At 40.7% G+C, this 26,200-nt stretch overlaps 2 protein-coding genes and 1 pseudogene across 3 annotated transcripts in view; 2 read left to right on the plus strand and 1 right to left on the minus strand.

Annotated features, from left to right (window-relative positions):
* Positions 1–26,200, minus strand: part of TNPO3 (transportin 3) — a 163,961-nt gene that overhangs the window by 132,468 nt on the left and 5,293 nt on the right. The window lies entirely within an intron of this gene.
* Positions 10,971–11,805, plus strand: LOC308622475 (histone-lysine N-methyltransferase SETD2-like; annotated as a pseudogene). Its single transcript has one exon. The product of its transcript is annotated as a histone-lysine N-methyltransferase SETD2-like (transcript).
* LOC308622316 (histone-lysine N-methyltransferase SETD2-like) lies at positions 16,087–22,120 on the plus strand (the record flags this gene model as incomplete). The annotated part of the gene is made up of 1 exon (XM_081243670.1): positions 16,087–22,120. A coding segment is annotated over one exon (4,425 nt), but the record flags the coding sequence as incomplete, so codon positions are not given.

The following is a 26,200-nucleotide window of genomic DNA, read 5'->3' on the forward strand; positions in this document are numbered from 1 at the left end:
ATTCAAGGTTCATCCAATTTGTAGTGTTTCAGTACTTCATTTCTTTCTATTGCTGAATAATATCTCACTGTATGGATATATCATATTTTGTTTATCCATTCATCAGCTGATGGACGTTTGAGCTGTTTCTATCTTTTAGCTATTATGAATAGCGCTGCTAAACATTCATGTGCAAATGTTTGTGTGGACATGTTCTCATTTCTCTTGGGTATATACTGAGGAGTGGAATTGCCGGGTCATATGGTAACTCCATGTTCAACCTTTTGGGGAACTGCCACACTGTTTTCCAAAGCAACTTGTACCATTTTACATTGCCACCAGCAGTATATGACGGTTCCAATTTCTCGACATCCTCACTAACACTTGTTATTGTTTTTTTGATACAGCCATCCTAGTGAGTGTGAAGTAGTATCTTGTTGTGGTTTTGATTTGCATTTCTCTGTTGAGCATATTTTCGTGTGCTTATTGGCCATTTGTATGCCTCCTTTGCAGAAATGCCTATTCAAATCTTTTGGCCATTTTAACTTGGGTTTTTCTGTCTTTTTATTATTCAATTGTGAGATTTTAAAATATATTCTAAGGTACAAGTCCCTCATCACGTCTGGAATTTGCAAAAAATTTCTCTTCCATTCTGTGGATTATCTTTTCACTTTCTTTCTTTTTTTAAAAAAATTTATTATTTATTTATTTATTCATTTACGGCTGTGTTGGGTCTTCATTTCTGTGCGAGGGCTTTCTCCAGTTGCGGCGAGCGGGGGCCACTCCTCATCGCGGTGCGTGGGCCTCTCACCGTCGCGGCCTCTCCCGTTGCGGAGCACAGGCTCCAGACGCGCAGGCTCAGTAGCTGCGGCGCACGGGCTTAGTTGCTCCGCGGCATGCGGGATCCTCCCAGACCAGGGCCCGAACCCGCATCCCCTGCATTGGCAGGCAGACTCCCAACCACTGCGCCACCAGGGAAGCCCCTCACTTTCTTGATGATGTCCTTTGAAGCACAAAAGTTTTAAATTTTGATAATGTACAACTTATCTATTTTTTCTTTTTGTTGCTTGTTGCTATTGTTTATCCTTAAAAATTATGGACATGAACTTAATTAATTTTTTTTGGATATGTCTAATCAGGCAAGCGAAACAAAAGCAAAAATAAATAAACAGAATGCATCAAACTAAAAACTTTTGCACAGTGAAGAAAACTATCGACAAAACGAAAAGGCCACCTACTGAATGGGAGAAGATATTTGCAAACAATATACCCAGTAAGGGGTTAATATCCAAAATATACAAAGAACTCATACAACTCCACATCAAAAAAATACACCACCTGATTAAAAAATCGGCACAGGATGTGAGTGGACATTTTTCCAAAGAAGACTTACAGATGGCCAACAGGCATGTGAAAAGACACTCAGCATCACTAATTAGGGAATTATTAGTTAGTGCAAATCAACACGAGACATCACCTTACACCTGTCAGAACTGCTATTATCAAAAGGACAACAAATAACAAGGCAAGGATGTGGAGAAAAAGAAACACTTGTGTACTGTTGGTGGGAATGTAAATTGGTGCAACCACTACAGAAAACAGTATGGAGATTCCTCAAAAAAATCAAAAATAGAGCTACCATATGATCCACCAATTGCACTTCTGAGTACAAAAAAAGATATATGCACCCGTGTTCATTCCAGCATTATTTATTTATTTATTTATTTACAGTACGCAGGCCTCCCAAGGGCCATGGGCCCATGAGCCATGGCCGCTGAGCCTGCGCGTCCGGAGCCTGTGCTCCGCAACGGGAGAGGCCACAGCAGTTAGAGGCCCGCGTACCGCCAAAAAAAAAAAAAAAAAAAAAAAAAAAACAGAAAATAAGTGCTGGTGAGGATATGGAGATATTCGAACTCGTGCACTGTTGATGGTAATATAAAATAGTGCAGACTCTATGGAAAACAGTATGGAGGTTCATCAAAAAATTAAAAATGTAACTACCATGTGATCCAGCAACTCCACTTCTGGATATATACCCAAAAGAATTGAAAATAACATCTCAAAAAGATCTTTGCACACCCACGTTCATTGCAGCATTATTCACAAAAGCTAAGAGGTGGAAGCAAACTAAATGTCTATCAATGGATGAATGGATAAAGAAAATGTGATATATACATGGAATGGAGTATCCATTCAGTCTTAATGGATTATCACTTAGCCTTAAAAATCCTGTCATGTGCTGCAAAGGCATAGATGAACCTTGAGGGTATTGTGCCAAGTAAAATACCTCAGTCATAAAACGGCAAATGCTGCATGATTCCATTTACATGAGCTATCTAAAGTAGTCAAACTCAGGGGCTAGGAGGAGGAGGAGGTGGAGAGTTGTTCAGTGGATGCAGAGTTTCAGTCATGTAGGCTGCAGGGGGTTCAGGGGGATCCGCTACACAACATGCATGTGGTCAACAATATTGCACTGTATGCTTGCAAAATATTGCACTGTATACTTGCAAACTGTTGGGAGGTTGAATTTCATATTTTGTGGTTTTGCCACCAAAAAAAAAAAAAAAGTTTAGCACTGGCATAAAGACAGACACAAGACCACTGGAACAGAATAGAGAGCCCAGAAATGAATCCGTGCAGATATGGTCAAATGATTTTCAACAGGAACAGGACATCATATACAAAAATTAACTCAAAATGGATCAAAACTTAAATGTAAGACCTAAAACTATAAAACTCATGGGGGGAAAGCTATATGTGCATTAAATTTGGCAATGATTTCTTGGATCAAAAGCACAAGCAACAGGGAATTCCCTGGCGGTCCAGTAGTTAGGACTCTGTGCTTCCAATGCATAGGGCACGGGGTTCGATCCCTAGTCAGGGAACTAAGATCCTGCATGCCATGGAGCAAGGCCAAAAAAAAAACCAAAAACACACAAGCAACAAAAGTAAAAACACATAAATTGGACTACATCAACATTTTAAACTTCTATTCATCATTAAAAGATATAATCAGTATGAGAAGGCAACCCACAGAATGTGAGAAAATATTTGCAAATGACATATCTGATAAGGGGTTAATATTCAGAATATATAAAGAACTCCTACAACACAACAACAACAACGAAACCAAACAACCCAATTTAAAAATAGGCAGAGGGACTTCCCTGGTGGTGTAGTGGTTAAGAATCCACCTGCTGACACCGGGGCCATGGGTCCGAGCCCTGTTCTGGGAAGATCCCACATGCCACGGAACAACTAAGCCTGTGCACCACAACTACTCAACCTGCGCTCTAGAGCCCACAAGCCACGACTACTGAGCCTGCGCGTCACAACTACTGAAGCCCTCACACCTAGAACCCGTGCTCCACAACAAGAGATGCCACCGCAATGAGAAGCCCGCGCACCACAATGAAGAGTAGCCCCCACTCACTGCAGCTAGAGAAAGCCTGTGTGTAGCAATGAAGACCCAATGCAGCATAAAATAAAATAAATAAAATAAAATAATTAAAAATAATAGGCAGGGACTTCCCTGGCAGTCCAGCAGTTGAGACTCTGCACTTCCACTGCAGGGGGCATGGGTTCGATTCCTGGTCAGGGAACTAAGATCCCACAGGCTGCAACGTGGCCAAAACAAACAAAACAAAAAATAAAACAACAACAACAAAAAAACCAAGTGTTGATGAGGATGTAGAGAAATTGTAACAATGCACATTGCTAGTGGGAATGTAAAATAGTGCAGCCAATATGGAAAATAGTATGGCAGTTCCTCAAAAAAATTAAAAATAAAATTACCACTTTTGGGTATATAGCCAAAACAATCAAAAGCAGGGACTCAAACAGATATTTATACACCAATGTTCATAGCAGCGTATTTCACAATAACCAAAAGTTGAAAACAACTCAAATGTTCATTGACAGAAGAATGGATAAACAAAATATGTGGCATATACATACAGTGGACTATTATTCAGCCTTAAAAAGGAAGGAAGTACCATTACATGCCATAACATGGATGAATTTTGAGGACATTATGCTTAGTAAAATAAGCTTGACACAAAAGGACAAATACTGTATGATTCCACTTACATGAGGTACCTGCAGTAGTCAAATTCATAGAGACAAAGGTAGAATTTTGGTTGCCAAGAGTTGATGAGAGGGAGAATGGGCAGCGTTATCATTTAATGGGTACAAAGTTTTACTTGTAGAAGATAAAAATATTCTGGCGATTGCTTGTGTTGGTGGTCATAAAACAACATGAATATACTTACTCTCACTGAGTTGTACACTTTAAAATAGTTAGAATGGTAAATTTGATGTCATGTATATTTTACAAAAAAGAAACACACAGTTTAGAATCTGCTCAATCCCTTCACAAACTAAAGGGATCTGGGCCTATCATAAAGACCTGCCAGAAGCAAAAGAAATTACCTCAGGGGAAAAACATCATTTATTATCTCTTCAACTTTTCATAAACAACATATCCAGTATTTATCAAACGAAAGCAAAAAAGGGAGGGTTGGGGGTGGAAACAGACAATAGAAAATAACCTATCTAGATAACGGAATTATCAGATGAGGACTAAAATAACTGTGATGTCTCAACCAAAATGATAAAACTTAACATCACCAATAATGGGACAAACACATTTTAAGTGATTCTTGATGTGATTCACTGAAAACAACAATTTTTCGTTCATGTAGTATTCTTCCAAAAACTGTTTAAGTTGAATTCAATCATGAGGAAACAACCAGACAAAGCAAAATAGCGAGTGGGTCATATTAAAAACAAAGACAAAATGGGCCTGGATTTGTTTTTTAATGTCACTATCCTAAAAGGAAAAAAAAAAAATACCCCAGGAAACTAAAGTGACATAACACCTAAAAGCAATGCATTATCCTTGATTCGATCCTGGATTAGGGAAAGTAAAATTTTTAGAAAGCTAGAAATCTAGGCTTCCCTGGTGGCGCAGTGGTTCAGAGTCCGCCTGCCAATGCAGGGGACACGGGTTTGTGCCCCGGTCCAGGAAGATCCCACATGCCGCAGAGTGGCTAGGCCCGTAAGCCATGGCTGCTGGGCCTTCACGTCCAGAGACTGTGCTCCGCAACGGGAGAGGACACAACAGTGAGAGGCCCGCGTACCAAAAAAAAAAAAAAAAAAAAAAAAGCTAGAAATCTGTAACTGCAACAACTAGGAAATTAGAATATGGACTGTGTATTAGATAATATTATTGTATATCAATGTTAAATTTCTTTAATGTGACAATGGTTTTAGTTTAGTAGAATGTCTTTGTTCTTAGGAGCTATACATCAAAATGTTTAGGGGTACAGCATTATAAAATCTGCAATTTACTTCCAAAAGGTTCCAAAGGGGAGAGAAAGAAAGAAAAAAGAGAGAAAGCAAATGGGAACAGGCAATTTGAGAAGGGCTTATCATAAATCAGTGTTCACTACACAATTCTTTCAAGTTATGAATTTTTCACAATAAACAATTGGGAAAAATTAAAGAGCTGATTAACGTATTCAAGAAATTAGAAGACAAATTGGAATTTGCATTAAGAAATGGAATCTAAAAAAAAAAGAAGAATCAAAGGGAAATTCTAGAACTGAAAAATACAGTAACTGAAATTAAGACCCAAATGGAAGGGTTGAATAGCCAATCAGACAACTGAAGAAAAGATTACTATGCTAGAGAATAGGTCAATAGAAAATAAGACCTGAAGCACAAACTCAAAAAAGAATAAAGGTAAAGAATAGGAAGAATGGGCTTCCCTGGTGGCTCAGTGGTTGAGAGTTTGCCTGCTGATGCAGGGTACACGGGTCCGTGCCCCGGTCCAGGAAGATCCCACATGCCACGGAGCGGCTGGACCCGTGAGCCATGGCCGCTGAGCCTGCGCGTCCGGAGCCTGTGCTCCGCAACGGGAGAGGCCACAACAGTGAGAGGCCCGCGTACAGCCAAAAAAAAAAAAAAGGAATAGGAAGAATGCAAGTGACATATGGGACATAGTGGAAAAAGTCTAACAAACATGACCGAAATCTCAGAAGGAAAAGAAAAAAATGGGACGCTATTTAAACATAATGGCTGAGGAATTTCCAAACTGATAAGACACCAAGCCACAGTTTAAGAAACTCTGTAAACCTTAAGGATAGAAAAACCAGACCTAAGCACATCAAATAACACTGCTAAAAAACTGCTAAAGACAAAACGGAAAATCTTAAAGGCAAGAGGAAAAAACATGTATTACCTTTAAAGGAACAATTAGACTGATAGCTGACTTGCCAAAATACAAAATGGGAACCAAATATCTTCAAAGTACTGGAAGAAAATAATTGTCAATTGGTTACTTATACCCAGCAAAAAATCCTTCCAAAATGCAACAAAATTAAGACACTTCGGGACCAAAAGAAAAAAAATAAAAGGAGACAGTTCATTACCAATAGAACAAAGAAGAAAATACTAAAGGGTGTTCTTCAAGCAGAATGAAAATAATTCTGGATAGAAACATGGAAATCAGGAAGGAATGAAGAGTAATGGAAAGGCTAAGTACGTAAGTAAATCTCTGTGAACACTGACTATATAAAGCAACAATATCTTGTAGGGTTTAAAATAAATGAATCTATATACCTGAGAGGAATTTCACATTCTCCTAAGATGCAGAAAGTGGAAAAGAACATTGTTTTGGAGTTAATAAATAAAAGCAAATAAACTACAAAGTAACTTTTCTTAAATGCAGCAGAAAGCTGAGGTCCCAGGACAACCAAGTAGACTGAAATTTAAAGAGACCTCACCAAGTGTTGGCTCATCTGTGGCAGAACAAAGAAAAGAGATATGGGGCACCAGACGACCAGGTAATAAAAATTCAATTAAAATTATTAACAAATTGATAAAAAAATTGTATATGTGTGGGCTAGTATGTACATATAAAACCCATGGGACTCTTGGACACAAGGGGAATTCACCACCACCTACAGGCTCTTATCCACACACCTCCACCAAATACTCCGGAGAAAGAATGGGGGTAGGGCAGGAGACCAGAGAAAACCTCTTTGGTGGTACAGTCTTGGAGGACAGGAGTAGCCACAAGAGCAGAAAGGACACAAAAAGCTCTGACTAGGCCCTTCTCCCCTACTGAACAAAAGCCTTAACTGGTATGGGAAGGGCAGCAAATGATGTTACCCTCAAGGCTTATAGGTTAAGTAAGGCCCATTGCTGTTGCAGTAAGGGTAAAAGAAAAACACCTCTACCCCTACAGGACAGGGCATAAAACCGTCTTGAGCCCATAATACTATAACAATAACACCACAGAGGTCTCCTACCACTGAAGGAAGGGCAAAACAAATTTATCCTGCACAAGATCTGCCAGATGCAAGGCAGAGCATCAATGCCACAGGGGAGGACAGAGTCACTGAGAAAGCCCCACCAGTGAGAACACTGGACACTGGAACTGCTAAAGACTACAGTAGACAAGGGCAACAGAGAATGTTACTGTCCCCTACACCCCCAAACAAACAAACAAATGCTAAACACATCATATTCAAACTCCTGAAAGCCAGAAATAAAGAGAAAATATTGGAGGAGTAATCCTTTTTCCTTACTACCAAGGTACCCTTGACTGTAACAGCTCAATTGTAGAACTTTATATTGTAATTATTTGGGCCTTTGTTCATCTTTTTTAATAGACTGTAAGCTCTTCAAAAGTAAAGAACAGGGGCTTCGCTGGTGGCGCAGTGGTTGAGAGTCCGCCTGCCGATGCAGGGGACACGGGTTCGTGCCCCGGTCCGGGAGGATCCCACATGCTGCTGTGAAGCGGCTGGGCCCGTGAGCCATGGCTGCTGAGCCTGCGCGTCCGGAGCCTGTGCTCCGCAACCGGAGAGGCCACAACAGTGAGAGGCCCGCGTACAGCAAAAAAAAAAAAAAAAAAGTAAAGAACAACCTTAATTATTTCTGCCTCTCTGAAAATCTCCTGGCCATAGAGCCATTTAAACAAATATATATTAAATTATTAAATATGAAGCAAAATGACAAGATACTATCATCTCATAAATCTATAACACCTCTTTGTTTTCCCAAACATGAAGCCCATTCTTTTACTAGGTAGCGGAGATACTTACTGGATTGGGAGTAAGCTATAATAACAGACTCCACAATGTTTAGAGAGAGAAAGGGCAAGAAAAAACAAGCAAACCAGTTTACAGATAAAGAAAACAAAGGCCCTGAAAGGACCTTTTTCATTCAGAGTCCTCATTTGTAGAACTTTGCGTGCCTTACCCAGCTGGAGCCCTGGTTCTGTTTTGTTTTAAACATACATTTTGCTTTAGCAATGAGAAGAATCTCCATATTTTCCTAGCCCAAACCGGAAGATTTAAGAATCTCAGAAAAATTTCAGTGAAGGGAAACTTAAAGTCTCCCCAAAATGGGAGTCTTTTCTGGAATGACCCTACTTTAAAATATTACCAGTATTTCTGAAATAGGAAAAAAAAAAGGAGAATAGCAGTTAACCCCAGGCAACTAAACCAAATATAAACTTGGCATCTTCTAACGCTCATTATGTTATCATAGTTTTCTGTTTTTTAACTAAACTAAAATATAGATGGCAGCTATATGTATTTCCTAGGACAATTCTATGAGGAATTGGTCTCAGGAAACTTCCCATACTGCTCCTTGTGTAAATGTGTCCAGTAGAACCGAAGTGACAAAAGAACTGTCTTCTCATTTCAAGCGTCCTTATTGATCTTGATGCGGCCTCACCCACTGGTCAACTGTGCCTCTCCTTTCAAATATGTGTCTTTTGGAACAAGAACGAAATACAAAACTGACCTCTAGAGAAACCTGGGAAACTTGAATATCACAGTCTAAGTAAACTGTCAGTGAAAAATTACCCAGGATGATACTGCCAGTACTATACATTAAGGGGTCATAATCTGTCCCTTTATTTTGAATTCCAGGAGGGTTTAAGAATTGTTGGCATCCAAGAAACAAGTAATCCTGTTTTGATCACTGAATCATTAAGAAAATGCAACCAAATCCTGATACCTCAGACACTACACTACATTGCTCACTGTTCTTCCCCTCCGCTAAGCTGCAGAAAGAAGAAAGGAAAAGGGATTCTTTACAAGGAGAGAGTAAAGCACTTACACTTCATAGGACTTTCTAGCCACAGATGCCAGGTGCTACCCACTGAAATCCAGGCTTGGACTAAGCTCCACATTTCTGAAAGGACCATCTCAACCGAAGCCTGGGGCTCAGAGTCAGCAGGAGGAAGCTGCAGCTCCCACTAGCAGCACATTTCAAAGAGGCTGCAACAAGAGAACATTTTCCATTTAGGCAACTAATTCCGATCTTCCATTCCACAAAGCAGTAGCAGAACAGGCCTTTACTATCAGTCTTTTCAAAAGATATTTCCATGACTATGTGATGAATATGAAGCAGGCTATGGCCCAGCAATCCTTTCACTAACATGCTCTAAGTCTTTCATTATACTTCACAGCAGACCCTAAAAGTACTTGCCTTTTTTTCCTGTAACAGTCACGACTGCTCCAAGACTCACTTCTACACTAACAGTTCTAAAACTGCCTAATCAATGGAAATCACTGAGCAGACCCTTAACATTGCAAGTACACACCCAAATGGGGCGGGGGGGGGGCTAAGGATTCATCAGCTGCCAAGAATCAGAAGCAGATTAGAGCTGCTAGTTAATCCTATACAAAAACTCCTCAAATTAAGCAGCATTACTTAAAAATACTTCACTGAAAACAGGAGAGCTCTGGCAAATAGAAAATTATGTTCTGGAAATACAAATATTTCAATGAAATTTGATAAGTAAGAATAAATGTGTACGACTGCTGTACTTTTTAAAAACATTTCAGTTAGTGAATAATACATCTATTAAATAAAGATTTATAGTATACTGGAAGGAGGAGCAGACCAGGCAAGAGCACAGTAAAAAGAACCCCTACAAAACAGTCAATCAGACACTGCAACATTATAGACACATGCCTTGTACCAATATGGTATAGAGCTAGAAAATCAGAATTTCCCAAATCAAGAAAAAGTCATTTTCATGAGACGGGTAAAGAACAAACTAGTCTTATTAACCTGAAAAAGAGAAAGGAATTTTTTGTCAGTCAACTACCTTACGTTTTTGTATCTAATCCTTTATGAAAATTTTACAAATTTAAGATAAATTGCTAGGTCTGTCACAAGTTACTTTCTGATGGTTTTCTTGAACAGCGAGGAGAGAAAATGATATGAATAGATATTAGGAAATATATAAGCTCTAGATCTCAAAAGAAAACCATCACTACCTAAAACTGTTATCTTTCAAAATAATTTGTCTTGCAAGATGGTCTGAAATACAGAAACTATGGTGAAGTGAAACTTAGCTAATACCTTCACCACAGCAGTGATGAGTAAACAACTCCCAACTCCAAAAGCAGAGTGTAAGTGAAAAATAATCATAAAGCCCCAAGCAAGCTCCCAGAACCAGACTACCCATGTATGCATAAACAAGTTTTCTAGAAGCAAAAAAGCTCATTTATAGAGATAAGTTCAGCCAATTTACATTTTCACAGCCATCCCCATAATAACTGAATAGATAATTAAAAGGGAGATATTATTTCCCTTATGGGAGGAAAGAGATTCCTGGCTAAAAATTAAATCATAAGCTGCTGAGTGTGCGGGGGAGAGAGCGGCGGGCGGGCGCCGGAGGAAGGGAGGAAGGGAGGGAGGGAGCGAGCGAGCGAGCGAGCAAGCGAGGGAACAAGCAAGCGACGCGGGCCGCCCCTTCCCCGACGCGGCCCAAGCCGCCGCCGCCGCCGCCGCCGCCGCACCGGCGGCCTCCTCCCCTCCCCTCCCTCCCGTCGCCCTGCCGCGGGGAGGGGGCTCGCGTCGCCGTCTCCAGCCGCTCCCGATGAAGCAGGTGCCGACGCAGGGAAGCACGTCTCGCTCTAGACCTGACAGAACTAGTTCATCCTCATCTGTCATAATCCCATTATTATGACTCTGATGGTCGTCACCATAGGTGCTCCCCTTATAGAGAGAGGGCACGCTATTCCCAGCCATATACAGATAACAGGGCAAGAGAAAGTTCTGATTCACTAGATGAGTATAAGAAGACATATTCAAGGCGCACATCATCTCATTCTTACTTAGAGACTCTCTAGATGGGGAAGAGAGGAAAGTGTTCTTCAAAATTAGAAAGAGAATCCAAAAGGACTTCAGAAAATGGAGCAATGAAAAGATGTTCTCCTCCCACGAATCAACTGGGATTCCGACGGGGGTCATCATATTCCAAGCATGGTAACACTGCTTCCCGTTATAAATCTGCCCCTTCAAAATCTGCACCTAAGTCTGATCAATTTAAAAATTCTTTCTGTTGTACAGAATGGAATGAGGAAATCAAACAGTCTCATTCTTTCAGTTTACAGACTCCTTGTTCAAAAGGTAGTGAATTAAGAATGATTAGTAAAGTTCCTGAAAGAGAGAAGATTGGGTCTCCATGACATTTTTTTTCTTCTTAAATTCCATATATTTGTGTTAGCATACGGTATTTCTCTCTTTCTGACTTACTTCACTCTGCATGACAGACTCTAGGTCTATCCACCTCATTACAAATAGCTCAATTTCATTTCTTTTTATGGCTGAGTAATATTCCATTGTATATATGTGCCACATCTTCTTTATCCATTCATCCGATGATGGACATTTAGGTTGTTTCCTTCTCCGGGCTATTGTAAATAGGGCTGCTATGAACATTTTGGTACATGACTCTTTTTGAATTATGGTTTTCCCAGGGTATATGCCCAGTAGTGGGATTGCTGGGATTGCTGGGATTGCTGGGTCATATGGTAGTTCTATTTGTAGTTTTTTAAGGAACCTCCATACTGTTCTCCATAGTTGCTGTATCAATTCACATTCCCACCAGCAGTGCAAGAGTGTTCCCTTTTTCCCACACCCTCTCCAGAATTTATTGTTTCTGGACTTTCTGATGATGGCCATTCTGACTGGTGTGAGATGATATCTCATTGTAGTCTTGATTTGCATTTCTCTAATGATTAAAGATGTTGAGCATTCTTTCATGTGTTTGTTGGAAGTCTGTATATCTTCTGTGGAGAAATGTCTCTTTAGGCCTTCTGCCCATTTTTGGATTGGGTTGTTTTTTTGTTATTGAGCTGCATGAGCTGCTTATAAATTTTGGAGATTAATCCTTTGTCAGTTGCTTCATTTGCAAATATTTTCTCCCATTCTGCGGGTTGTCTTTTCGTCTTGTTTATGGTTTCCTTTGCTGTGCAAAAGCTTTGAAGTTTCATTAGGTCTCATGTGTTTATTTTTGTCTTTATTTCCATTTCCCTAGGAGGTGGGTCAAAAAGGATCTTGCTGTGATTTATGTCAGAGTGTTCTCCCTATGTTTTCCTCTAAGAGTTTGATAGTTTCTGGCCTTACATTTAGGTCTTTAATCCATTTTGAGCTTATTTTTGTGTATGGTGATAGGGAGTGATCTAAGCTCATACTTTTACATGTCCCTGACCAGTTTTCCCAGCACCACTTATTGAAGAGGCTGTCCTTTCTCCACTGTACATTCCTGCATCCTTTATCAAAGATAAGGTGACCATATGTGCGTGGGTTTATCTCTGGGCTTTCTTTCCTGTTCCATTGATCTATCTTTCTGTTTTTGTGCCACTACCAGACTGTCTTGATTACTGTAGCTTTGTAGTATAGTCTGAAGTCAGGGCGCCTGATTCCTCCAGCTCCATTTTTTGTTCTCAAGATTGCTTTGGCTATTCGGGGTCTTTTGTGTTTCCATACAAGTTGTGAAATTTTTTGTTCCTGTTCTGTGAAAAATGCCAGTGGTAGTTTGATAGGGATTGCATTGAATCTGTAGATTGCTTTGGGTAGTAGAGTCATTTTCACAATGTTGATTCTTCCAATCCAAGAACATGGTACATCTCTCCATCTATTTGTATCATCTTTAATTTCTTTCATCAGTGTCTTATAATTTTCTGCATACAGGTCTTTTGTCTCCTTAGGTAGGTTTATTCCTAGATATTTTATTCTTTTTGTTGCAATGGTAAGTGGGAGTGTTTTCTTGATTTCACTTTCAGATTTTTCATCATTAGTATATAGGAATGCCAGAGATGTCTGTGCATGAATTTTGTATCCTGCTACTTTACCAAATTCATTGATTAGCTCTAGTAGTTTTCTGGTAGCATCTTTAGGATTCTCTATGTATAGTATCATGTCATCTGCAAACAGTGACAGCTTTACTTCTTCTTTTCCGATTTGGATTCCTTTTATTTCCTTTTCTTCTCTGATTGCTGTGGCTAAAACTTCCAAAACTAGGTTGAATAAGAGTGGTGAGAGTGGGCAACCTTGTCTTGTTCCTGATCTTAGTGGAAATGCTTTCAGTTTTTCACCATTGAGGACGATGTTGGCTGTGGGTCTGTCATATATGGCCTTTATTTTCTTGAGGAAAGTTCCCTCTATGCCTACTTTCTGCAGGGTTTTTATCATAAATGGGTGTTGAATTTTGTCGAAAGCTTTCTCTGCATCTATTGAGATGATCATATGGTTTTTCTCCTTCAATTTGTTAATATGAGGTTAATATCACATTGATTGATTTGCGTCGATTGAAGAATCCTTGCATTCCTGGAATAAACCCCACTTGATCATGGTGTATGATCCTTTTAATGTGCTGTTGGATTCTCTTTGCTAGTATTTTGTTGAGGATTTTTGCATCGATGTTCATCAGTGATATTGCCCTGTAGTTTTCTTTCTTTGTGACATCCTTGTCTGGTTTTGCTATCAAGGTGATGGTGGCCTCGTAGAATGAGTTTGGGAGTGTTCCTCCCTCTGCTATATTTTGGAAGAGTTTGAGAAGGATAGGTGTTAGCTCTTCTCTGAATGTTTGATAGAATTTGCCTGTGAAGCCATCTGGTCCTGGGTTTTCATTGTTGGAAGATTTTTTTTATCACAGTTTCAATTTCAGTGCTTGTGATTGGTCTGTTCATATTTTCTATTTCTTCCTGATTCAGTCTTGGCAGTTTGTGCATTTCTAAGAATTTGTCCATTTCTTCCAGGTTGTCCATTTTATTGGCATAGAGTTGCTTGTAGAAATTCTCTCATGATCTTTTGTATTTCTGCAGTGTCAGTTGTTACTTCTCCTTTTTCATTTCTAATTCTATTGATTTGAGTCTTCTCCCTTTTTTTCTTGATGAGTCTGGCTAATGGTTTATCAATTTTGTTTATCTTCCCAAAGAACCAGCTTTTAGTTTTATTGATTTTTGCTATCGTTTCCTTCATTTCTTTTTCATTTATTTCTGATCTGATTTTTATGATTTCTTTCCTTCTGCTAACTTTGGGGTGTTTTTGTTCTTCTTTCTCTAATTGCTTTAGGTGCAAGGTTAGGTTGTTTATTCGAGATGTTTCCTGTTTCTTAAGGTGGGATTGTATTGCTATAAACTTCCCTCTTAGAACTGCTTTTGCTGCGTCCCATAGGTTTTGGGTCGTCGTGTCTCCATTGTCATTTGTTTCTAGGTATTTTTTGATTTCCTCTTTGATTTCTTCAGTGATCACTTCGTTATTAAGTAGTGTATTGTTTAGCCTCCATGTGTTTGTATTTTTTACAGATCTCTTCCTGTAATTGATATCTAGTCTCATAGCATTGTGGTCGGAAAAGATACTTGATACAATTTCAATTTTCTTAAATTTACCAAGGCTTGATTTGTGACCCCAGATATGATCTATCCTGGAGAATGTACCATGAGCACTTGAGAAAAATGTGTATTCTGTTGTTTTTGGATGGAATGTCCTATAAATATCAATTAAGTCCATCTTGTTTAATGTATCATTTAAAGCTTGTGTTTCCTTATTTATTTTCATTTTGGATGATCTGTCCACTGGTGAAAGTGGGGTGTTAAAGTCCCCTACTATGAATGTGTTACTGCCAATTTCCCCTTTTATGGCTGTTAGTATCTGCCTTATGTATTGAGGTGCTCCTATGTTGGGTGCATACATATTTGCAATTGTTATATCTTCTTCTTGGATCGATCCCTGGATCATTATGTAGTGTCCTTCTTTGTCTCTTCTAGTAGTCTTTATTTTAAAGATTATTTTGTCTGATATGAGAATTGCTACTCCAGCTTTCTTTTGGTTTCCATTTGCATGGAATATCTTTTTCCATCCCCTTACTTTCAGTCTGTATGTGTCTCTAGGTCTGAAGTGGCTCTCTTGTACACAGCATATATATGGGTCTTGTTTTTGTATCCATTCAGCCAATCTGTGTCTTTTGGTGGGAGCATTTAGTCCATTTACATTTAAGGTAATTACCGGTATGTATCTTCCTATTCCCATTTTCTTAATTGTTTTGGGTTCGTTATTGTAGGTCTTTTCCTTCTGTTGTGTTTCTTGCCTGGAGAAGTTCCTTTAGCATTTGTTGTAAAGCTGGTTTGGTGGTGCTGAACTCTCTCAGCTTTTGCTTGTCTGTAAACGTTTTAATTTCTCCATCAAATCTGAATGAGATCCTTGCTGGGTAGAGTAATCTTGGTTGCAGGTTTTTCTCCTTCATCACTTTAAATATGTCCTGCCACTCCCTTCTGGCTTGCAGAGTTTCTGCTGAAAGGTCAGCTGTTAACCTGATGGGGATTCCCTTGTGTGTTATTTGTTGTTTTTCCCTTGCTGCTTTTAATATGTTTTCTTTGTATTCAATTTTTGACAGTTGGATTAATATGTGTCTTGGCCTATTTCTCCTTGGATTTCTCCTGTATGGGACTCTCTGTGCCTCCTGGACTTGACTTGACTGACTATTTCCTGTCCCATATTAGGGAAGTTTCCAAGTATAATCTCTTCAAATATTTTCTCAGTCCTTTCTTTTTCTCTTCTTCTTCTGGAACCCCTGTAATTCCAATGTTGGTGCGTTTAATGTTGTCCCAGAGGTCTCTCAGACTGTCCTCAGTTCTTTTCATTCTTTTTTCTTTCTTCTGCTCTGCAGTAGTTATTTCCACTATTTTATCTTCCACGTCACTTACCCGTTCTTCTGCCTCAGTTATTCGGCTATTGATCCCATCTAGAGTATTTTTAATTTCATTTATTCTGTTTCTAATCGTTGCTTGATTCACCTTTAGTTCTTCTAGGTCCTTGTTAACTGTTTCTTGCATTTTGTCTATTCTATTTCCAAGATTTTGGATCATCTTTACTACCATTATTCTGAATTCTTTTTCAGCCTGTCCTCAAACTGAGAAGTTCTTCTTTCATAAAGCAACAGAGAAGAATTCAGAAATTTCTTTTACGCAGCTCAACCAAAAACAGACAGATAATCACCTGTCTGAAATTGCTCATCCTCAGAGTGATGGGCTTGATAGTACAAGTCATACAGACATAAAATCTGACCCTCTAGGTCATCCAAATTCTGAGGAAGCAGTGAAAGCCAAAATAACTTCTAGGCAGCAAGAAGAGCTACCAGTTTATTCTTCTGATGATTGTGAAGATGTTTCAAGTAAGTCTCGGCAACAGACCAGTTTCCCTATCAGGCCAGAGGGTAGACTGGGAAAAACAGAGTCAAATTTTTCTTCTTGTGAGATCTCCCGAGTGGATGGTTTCCCTTCATCAGAAGAGCTCAGAAATCTAGGGTGGGACTTCTCTCAACAAGAAAAGCCTACTACCACATATCAGCAACCTGACAGCAGCTATGGAGCCTGTGGTGGACACAAGTATCAGCAAAGTGCCGAACAGTACAGTGGGACACCTAATTACTGGCAAGGCAATGGCTACTGGGATCCAAGATCAGCAGGCAGACCGCCCGAAACTGGGGTTGTGTATGATCGAATTCAAGGACAGGTACCAGATTCCTTAACAGATGACCGTGAAGAGGAGGAGAATTGGGATCAACGTGGAGGATCTCACATTTCAAGTCAGTCCAGTAAATTTTTTCTGTCCCTTCAGAAGGACAAGGTGTCAGTGCAAGCACCTGAAATAAGCAGCAATTCCATTAAGGACTCTTTGGCTGTGAATGAGAAGAAAGATCTTTCGAAAAACTTAGAAAAAAATGATATGGAAGATAGAGGGCCTCTTAAAAACAGGAGACAGGAATTGGAGAGTGATTCTGAACGTGATGGCGAGCTTCAGGACAGAAAGAAAGTTAGAGTGGAGGTAGAGCAGGGAGAGACAGCAGTGCCTCTAGGCTCAGCATTGGTTGGGCCTTCGTGTGTCATGGAGGACTTCAGGGACCCACAGCGGTGGAAGGAACGTGCCAAACAAGGGAAGATGCCTTGTTACTTTGATCTGATTGAAGAAAATGTTTATTCAACAGAAAGAAAGAAGAATAAATCCCATCGGGATTTTAAGCGAATGCAATGTCAGTGTACACCTCTTTCTAAAGATGAAAGAGCTCAAGGTGAAATAGCATGTGGGGAAGATTGTCTTAATCGTCTCCTCATGATTGAATGTTCTTCTCGGTGTCCAAATGGGGATTATTGTTCCAATAGACGGTTTCAAAGAAAACAGCATGCAGATGTGGAAGTCATACTCACAGAAAAGGCAGGCTGGGGCTTGAGAGCTGCTAAAGACCTTCCTTCGAACACTTTTGTCCTGGAATATTGTGGAGAGGTACTTGATCATAAAGAGTTTAAAGCCCGGGTAAAGGAGTATGCACGAAACAAAAACACCCACTCCTATTTCATGGCCCTGGAGAATGATGAGATAATAGATGCCACTCAGAAAGGAAACTGCTCCCGGTTCATGAATCACAGCTGTGAACCAAACTGTGAGGCTCAAAAATGGATTGTGAACGGACAACTGAGAGTTGGGTTTTTTACCACCAAACTGGTTCCTTCAGGCTCAGAGCTAACATTTGGCTATCAGAAAGAAGTGCAGAAATGTTTCTGTGGGTCGGCTAATTGCCGGGGTTACCTGGGAGGAGAGAACAGAGTCAGCATCAGAGCAGCAGGAGGGAAAATGAAGAAAGAACGATCTCGGAAGAAGGATTCGGTGGATGGAGAGCTAGAAGCTCTGATGAAGAATGGTGAGGGTCTCTCTGATACAAGCCAGGTGCTCAGCTTATCCTGGCTAATGGTTACAATTGAAACTTTGGAACAGAAGCTTACCTGTCTCAAGCTCATACAGAACACACATTCACAGTCTTGCCTGAAGTCCTTTCTGGAACATCATGGGCTGTCTTTGCTGTGGATCTGGATGGCAGAACTAGGTGATGGCCGGGAAAGTAACCAGAAGCTTCAGGAAGAGATTATAAAGACTTTGGAACATTTACCCATTCCTACTAAAAATATGTTGGCGGACAGCAACGTACTCACTATTATTCAACGTTGGTCTCAAACCAAGACTGCTGTCCCTCAGCTGAGTGAAGGAGATGGGTATTCTAGCGAGAATACATCACGTGCTCACATACCACTCCACACACCTGATCCTTCCACCAAGCTGAGCATAGAAGCTGACACAGACACCCCCAAGAAGCGAATGTTTCGCAGACTTAAAATTATAAGTGAAAATAGCATGGACAGTGCGATCTCTGAGGCTACCAGCAAGCTAGAAGGCAACGATGGCAAAGAGAACCCTGAGCAGTTAGAAAACGTCCCTGTAGAAGAAGAGGAAGAGTTACAGTCACAACAGCTACTCATACAACAGCTGCCTGAATCTAAAGTTGATAGTGAAATTGCTGTGGAGGCCATTAAGCTACCCACATCGGAACCAGAGGCTGACACTGAAATAGAGCCTAAAGAGAGCAATGGCACAAAACTAGACGAACCTATTGCTGAGCAAACACCATCCCAAGATGAAGAGGAGGGGGTATCTGATATGGAGAGTGAGAGGAGCCAGGAACAGCCAGATAAAACAGTAGATATAAGTGATTTGGCCACCAAGCTCCTGGACAGTTGGAAAGACCTAAAGGAGGTATATCGAATTCCAAAGAAAAGTCAAACTGAAAAGGAGAGCACAATAACTGAACGAGGAAGGGATGCTGTTGGCTTCAGAGATCAAACAGTTGCCCCAAAGACTCCTAACAGGTCAAGAAAGAGAGACCCAGACAAACAAACTCAAAAGAAAGAGAAAAGGCAACGAAGGGGCTCCCTCTCACCACCACCTTCTCCCTATGAGCGGGGAACAAAAAGGCCAGGTGACAGATATGATACACCAACTTCCAAAAAGAAAGTACAAATTAAAGATCGCAATAAACTTTCTACAGAGGAGCGTCGAAAGTTGTTTGAGCAGGAGGTAGCTCAGCGGGAGGCTCAACAACAACAGCAGCAGATGCAGAACCTGGGAAGGACGTCTCCACTGCCCTATGACTCTCTTGGCTACAATGCCCCTCATCACCCCTTTGCTGGCTACCCACCAGGTTATCCCATGCAGGCCTATGTGGATCCCAGCAATCCTAATGCTGGAAAGGTGCTCCTCCCCACACCCAGCATGGATCCTGTGTGTTCTCCTGCTCCTTATGATCATTCTCAGCCCTTGCTGGGACGTTCTACAGAATCCCTTGCTGCCCCTCCACCTGTGCCAGTGGTGCCACATGTGGCAGCCCCTGTGGAAGTTTCCAGTTCACAGTATGTGGCCCAAAGTGATGGTGTGGTACACCAAGACTCCAGAGTCACCGTCTTGCCAGTGCCAGCCCCAGGCCCGGTCCAGGGACAGAATTATGGGGTTTGGGATTCAAACCAACAGTCCGTGAGTGTACAGCAGCAGTACTCTCCTGCACAGTCTCAAGGAACCATAGATTATCAAGGACAGGCTTGTCCAACTGTCTGTGGTGTGACATCACCCTATTCACAAACAACTCCACCAATTGTACAGAGTTATGCCCAGCCAAGTCTTCAGTACATCCAGGGACAACAGCTTTTCACAACTCACCCACAAGGAGTGGTGGTACAGCCAGCCACAGCCATGACTACAATAGTTGTACCAGGGCAGCCTCAGCCCTTACAGCCACCTGAAATGGTTGTGACAAATAATCTCCTGGATTTACCATCCCCACCTCCTCCCAAACCAAACACCATTGTCTTACCTCCCAACTGGAAGACAGCCCGAGGCCCAGAAGGGAAGATTTACTACTACCATGTGATCCCAAGGCAGATTCAGTGGGATCCTCCTACTTGGGAAAGCCCAGGAGATGATGCCAGCCTTGAGCATGAAGCTGAGATGGGCCTGGGAACCCCAACATATGATGAAAATCCCATGAAGACCTCAGAAAAGCCTAAGACAGCAGAAGCACACACCTCCAGTGAGCTGGCTAAGAAAAGCAAACAAGTATTCAGAAAAGAGATGTCCCAGTTCATCGTCCAGTGCCTGAACCCTTACTGGAAACCTGACTGCAAAGTGGGAAGAATTACCACAACTGAAGATTTCAAACACCTAGCTCGCAAGCTGACTCACGGCGTTATGAATAAGGAGCTGAAGTACTGTAAGAACCCCGAGGACCTGGAGTGCAATGAGAATGTGAAACGCAAAACCAAGGAGTACATTAAGAAGTACATGCAGAAGTTTGGGGCTGTTTACAGACCCAAACAGGTCACTGAATTAGAGTGACCTTCAGGGCCAGGGTGGGAGGGCGGGCAAGCTGGTAGGAGAGACTCTGGGGAGAAGAAATCCCGTGGGCCCTCTCTCCCCACCCCACTGTCAGGGCTGTGCTACTGATGACACATCACCCTGGGGAATTCAAACCTGCAGATTTCAACTGAAAGCCACAAAAATGAGCTCCATCTACAACAAGCAGTCCCTGGTTGTGAGCTGTTGGGAGAGGCCATCTCATGCAAAGGTTTAGGCCCTTGAGACCTTCCCTTCTGTGACCCTGGCCAGCCCTGACCCCATTCTCAAGCCTGGGTCTCCTCCTTGGCGGTGCTGTCAGCGCACAGACTCATGCACATCCCCACCCACGACCCCTTAACCCTGACGATCTGTATTATATTTTAATGTATACGTGAATATATTGAAAATAATTTGTAAAAACAACAAAAAACATCATAAGCTATTCAAATTCCAGGAGAAATACTCAAACACTCTTATCTTCAAGACAATGTTGGAAGATGGTAGTGCCCATATGCATTACTCTATCTTGATCTCAGTGAAAGGAATCAGTAAGACCAAATGACTACAGCACTGCACGCTGGGGTCTCCTGAGTTTCTGATGAAAACCTGAAGAATGAGAGCACTATCAGACATACTAAGCATACACTAACACAATGCTGAAGATTCAAGCTTCTTAATTGTATAGAAATATGAGCTGTCTGGCTTAAGGTTTAATAAAAAATGCATTATAGTGTTAGAAAACTCTGAGTGCTTATGTAAAAACATGTACCTTTTTAAGACTAGTTCTAAGTGTATTCTTCTGCTTTAGGGCCATCTGTATAAATGGTATTAACTATGGCTGAGACAGAAAATACAAGTAAACACTGAAGATGGAGAAAAACTGAAGAGTGCAGTGGGCTTGAAAAAAAAAGTAAAAAATATAATGTAAACTCCGTTAACAGAAAATTGCTTACCAAAAGAAAAAAAAATACAAATTTCATAATATTTTCATTTTGGGAAGTCTAACCAGAAAGAGGAAAATTAAATCGGTACTTTCAAGGGGTCCTGCATGCCAAACACTACAAAATTATCCCCGTTAGCAGTACTGTGAACTTCCAGGAAAGAGAAATAAAGCTTCTCTCTGGAACTTCACCTACATAACAGTACAACACTCTCTGGTAATATTTCAGTACCAGGGTACAAGCTAGGGAAACACAGGAGAGGTAATCTGAGCAAGCGCAACTTTCTAAGAATTAAATGTTTTTAAGTTCAACAGAGCTTATGGGACTTCTCTGGCGGTCCACTGGTTAAGACTCCGCGCTTCCACTGTGGGAGGCACAGATTCGAGCCAGGTCGGGGACTAAGATCCCGCATGCCACATAGCTCGGCCAAAACAAAAAAACAAAAACAAGAGCTTAAAATTCTGTAAAATCTAGAAAATAGTATGTCAGTTCCTCAAAAAAAAACATAGAATTACCATATGATCCAGCAAGTCCCCTTCTGGTGATATACTCAAAAGAACTGAAAGCAGGGACTCCAACAGATATTTGTACACCTGGGCTCATAACAGTATTCACAATAGCCAAAACGTGGAAGCTACCCAAGTGTGTATCAACAGATGAATAGGTAAACAAAATGTGGTACACACAGTGTTATTCAGCCTTAAAAAGGGATGACATTCTGACACATTCTACAACATGGATGAACCCTGAGGACATTATGTTAGGTGAAAAAAGCCAGTCACAAAAGGACAAATACTGTATGATTCTACTTATATGAGGTACCTAGAGTAGTCAAGTTCATGGAGACAAAAAGCAGAATGGTGGTTGCCAGGGGCTGTAGGGAGAGAGAAATGGGGAGTTAGTTAACTGTGTTTAACGGGTACAGATTTTCATTTTTACGAGACGAAAAAAGTTCTGGAGATGCATGGTGATGATGGTTGCACAACAATGGGAATGTACTTAAAGCCACTGAGCTACACACTTAAAAACGGTTCAAGTGGTAAATTGTATGCTATGTGTATTTCACCATAATTTTTAAAAAGGAATGAAATTCTGACATAGTCTACAACATGATGAACCTTGAAGATATTATGCTAAGTGAAATAAGCCAGACACAAAAAGGACAAATATCCTATCATTCTACTCATAAGGTAATTGGAGTAGTCAAATTCCTAGAGGGAAAAAAAAGTAGAATGGTGGTTACCAGGGGCTGAAGAGAGGAGGGGATGGAGAATTATTCTTTAATAGGTACAGAGTTTTAGTTTGGGAAGACAAAAAAGTTCTAGAGATGGGGGGTGGTGATGATTGCACAACATGAATGTACTTAATGCCACTGAACTGCACGCCTAAAAATGGTTAAAATGGCAACTTAGAAAATGTAGCAGTATCCACATCATTTTATATCCTGTTTCAAACCATTGACTCTGGTCCAAGGCCTGGGAACATGAGAAATAAACTAATCCAAATACAAATGAATGCCACCAGATAACAGACTATCACGCCAACAGAAATACCGTCACAAATTCTCATTCATAAGCTCCAATACAACAAGGACATGAAATGACTATATTTGCACCGTCCAAGACTTGGAATGTGGCAGTGCAACTAAGGAATGGATTTTAACTTCATTTTAATTAACTTAAATTTAAACAGCCACAATAGCCATGTGGGTAATGGCAATCATATTAGACAATATAGCCAGAGTGGTATACTATTCAGTTGAAAGGCCTTTGGTTTTTATCATTTACTTACACACTCCCATTTTCCAGCAATGCAAAGTATACAGTATTCCTATGTTCACTGAACTAACTGGCCCCAAAGAAGTTATACACGAACATTTTCTATTTTCTAGACGGCTTGCCTTTCAAAAACATGTTTATGGGGTTTTTTGTTGTTGTTTTTTTTTTTTTGCGGTACACGGGCCTCACACTGCTGTGGCCTCTCCCGTTGCGGAGCACAGGCTCTGGACGCGCAGGCTCAGCGGCCATGGCTCACGGGCCCAGCCGCTCCGCGGCATGTGGGATCTTCCCGGACCGGGGCACGAACCCGTGTCCCCTACATCGGCAGGCGGACTCTCAACCACTGCGCCACCAGGGAGGCCCACATGTTTATGTTTTAAGAGTCACTTGACTGGAGGATGAGAGCAGAAACATTAAAAGATGTCTAGATTTTCAGGTAAATCAAATCAATGACTGCATTACTAGAGCAAAAACAAAGACTCTAGGTTTTAGAACTAGGCTCAAGAATCAAGAAACTCCAAAGAGAAAAATTACTAGGAAAGAAGTCTAAAGCTGATACTCCAGGACCCACGACCTTCCCGAGATATTAAGAATAAGAAAATTCTCAAGGATATGTCATAAACCAAACACTGCAATGCCATCGATTCCAGCTGATTTATACTTTTTTTTCTTTTCATCTTTCCTTTTCAGTGTACAGACTGAACTACGCAACTTTTGAGATAACCTCTAACCCACAGATGGTCTCTGTGAAAGTAGTCCCCTTCTTATAATTTAAATTACAAACTTAGAACAAATGAGTAGCACAATTAATTAGCCCTATAAAGAGATGGTCTTCCCTTCCATTGGTTTCTGCATTGTCTCCTAATTTTGGTTACTAGAGGTGGACAAAGAAAACTACTAAGTATTCAGAGTAGTCCACTGTTAAATAGGCTTCCTTTAAGATCTGTCTCAAAATAATTTTTTCTTTTAAAACACTTGGAAGACATCAGTGATATCTGCCTATCCCATAAAACAAAACCATGGCTGTAGGCTGTTTCCAAGAATTTTGGTGGAAAAAAAGTTTAATGAAGGTAGATTCTTCAGAAAATGGCTGTTTTATACAAATACCAGAGAAAGAGAAAAGATGCTAACTCATAGCATGGGCTGAACCATGTCCAAATTATACCGTTATACCAAATCTATTGTCACCAGGATCATTATAACTATACTAAAAGACTCTAAGATGAATAAGTATGGGGAAGAGGGAAGTAAGGATAATAGTTTTTCAAAACGTATATTATTCAAAGTGGTTTTGAAACAAACCAGGCAAATTCTGTTCCTTACCAATTTCATTTTTTTGTTAATTTTCTTAGGGACTGTACAGTTTGGGATGCTACTTTATTTTTTATTTATTTATTTATTTTGCGGTACGTGGGCCTCTCACTGTTTTGGCCTCTCCCATTGTGGAGCACAGGCTCTGGATGCGCAGGCTCACGGGTCATGGCTCACGAGCCCAGCCGCTCTGCGGCATGTGGGATCTTCCCGGACTGGGGCACGAACCCGTGTCCCCTGCATCGGCAGGCGGACTTTCAACCACTGCGTCACCAGGGAAACTCCCTGGATGCTACTTTATATGGCATAATTTTAGTTACTACATTTTCTGTTTTCAACTGAAGTAGATTTTTTTTCCCCCAGCCACGGTGTGCGGCTTGTGGGATCTTAATTTCCCAACCAGGGACTGAACCCGGGGCCCTCTGCAGTGAAAGCACAGAGTTCTAACCACTGGACCGCCAGGGAATTCTTTACCAATTTCAAATTGAAAATTAAAACACTATGCTACTACACTGCATGTCTTGTGACTACTCTAAAACAGATTTTTGGTTTAAAATGTCACTTAGTGACCACTTCATGAAAGGCTTATTGTGTCAAAAAGTGCCTCTCCTTTTCTGTACTCAAGTTGTTCAAAGCATAAAAGGAGGGTAATAAAAACTTATCTCATAAAGACTGCTTTTTAAAAAAGATTGGAAAGACTGAAAACAGAGCATCATAGGAGGCTGAATAATATTGTTTATTTTCAATCATCCATGGATATGTTAGAGAGAAGCAGCAAAAAAATGAAATTCATACAAAAAGACAAATCTGAGACATCCAACTGCCCCTTTGGAGGTGCTACAAGCAGCTATTCATTCAGAAACATTTTTAAGAAACTGTGTGTGTACAGACTGCCAACAAATATATGAAAGAATGCTCAACATCACTAATCATTAGAGAAATGCAAATCAAGACTACAATAAGGTATCACCTCACACCAGTCAGAATGGCCATCATCAAAAAATCTACAAACAATAAATGCTGGAGACGGTGTGGAGAAAAGGGAACCCCCTTGCACTGTTCGTGGGAATGTAAACTGATACAGCCACTATGGAGAACAGTATGGAGGTTCCTCAAAAAACTAAAAATAGAACTACCATAAGAGCCAGCAATCCCAATACTGGGCATACACCCTGAGAAAACCATAATTCAAAAAGAGTCATGTACCACAATGTTCATTGCAGCTCTATTTACAACAGCCAGGACGTGGAAGCAACCTAAGTGTCCGTCAACAGATGAATGGATAAAGAAGATGTAGCACACATATACAATGGAATATTACTCAGCCATAAAAAGAAATGAAATCGAGTTATTTGTAGTGAGCTGAATGGACCTAGAGTCAGTCATACAGAGCGAAGTAAGTCAGAAAGAGGAAAACAAATATCGTATGCTAACACATATATATGGAATCTGAAAAAAAAAAATGTTCTAAAGAACCTAGGGTCAGGACAGGAATAAAGACGCAGACGTAGAGAATGGACTTGAGGACACGGGGAGGGGGAACGGTAAGCTGGGATGAAGCGAAAGAGTGGCATGGACTCATATATACTACCAAAGGTAAAAGAGATAGCTAGTGGGAAGCAGCCGCATAGCACAGGGAGATCAGCTCGGTGCTTTGTG

The sequence above is a fragment of the Mesoplodon bidens genome, assembly GCF_964165515.1.
Source record: "Mesoplodon bidens genome assembly, chromosome: 9".
Classification (NCBI taxonomy): Eukaryota; Metazoa; Chordata; class Mammalia; order Artiodactyla; family Ziphiidae; genus Mesoplodon; species Mesoplodon bidens.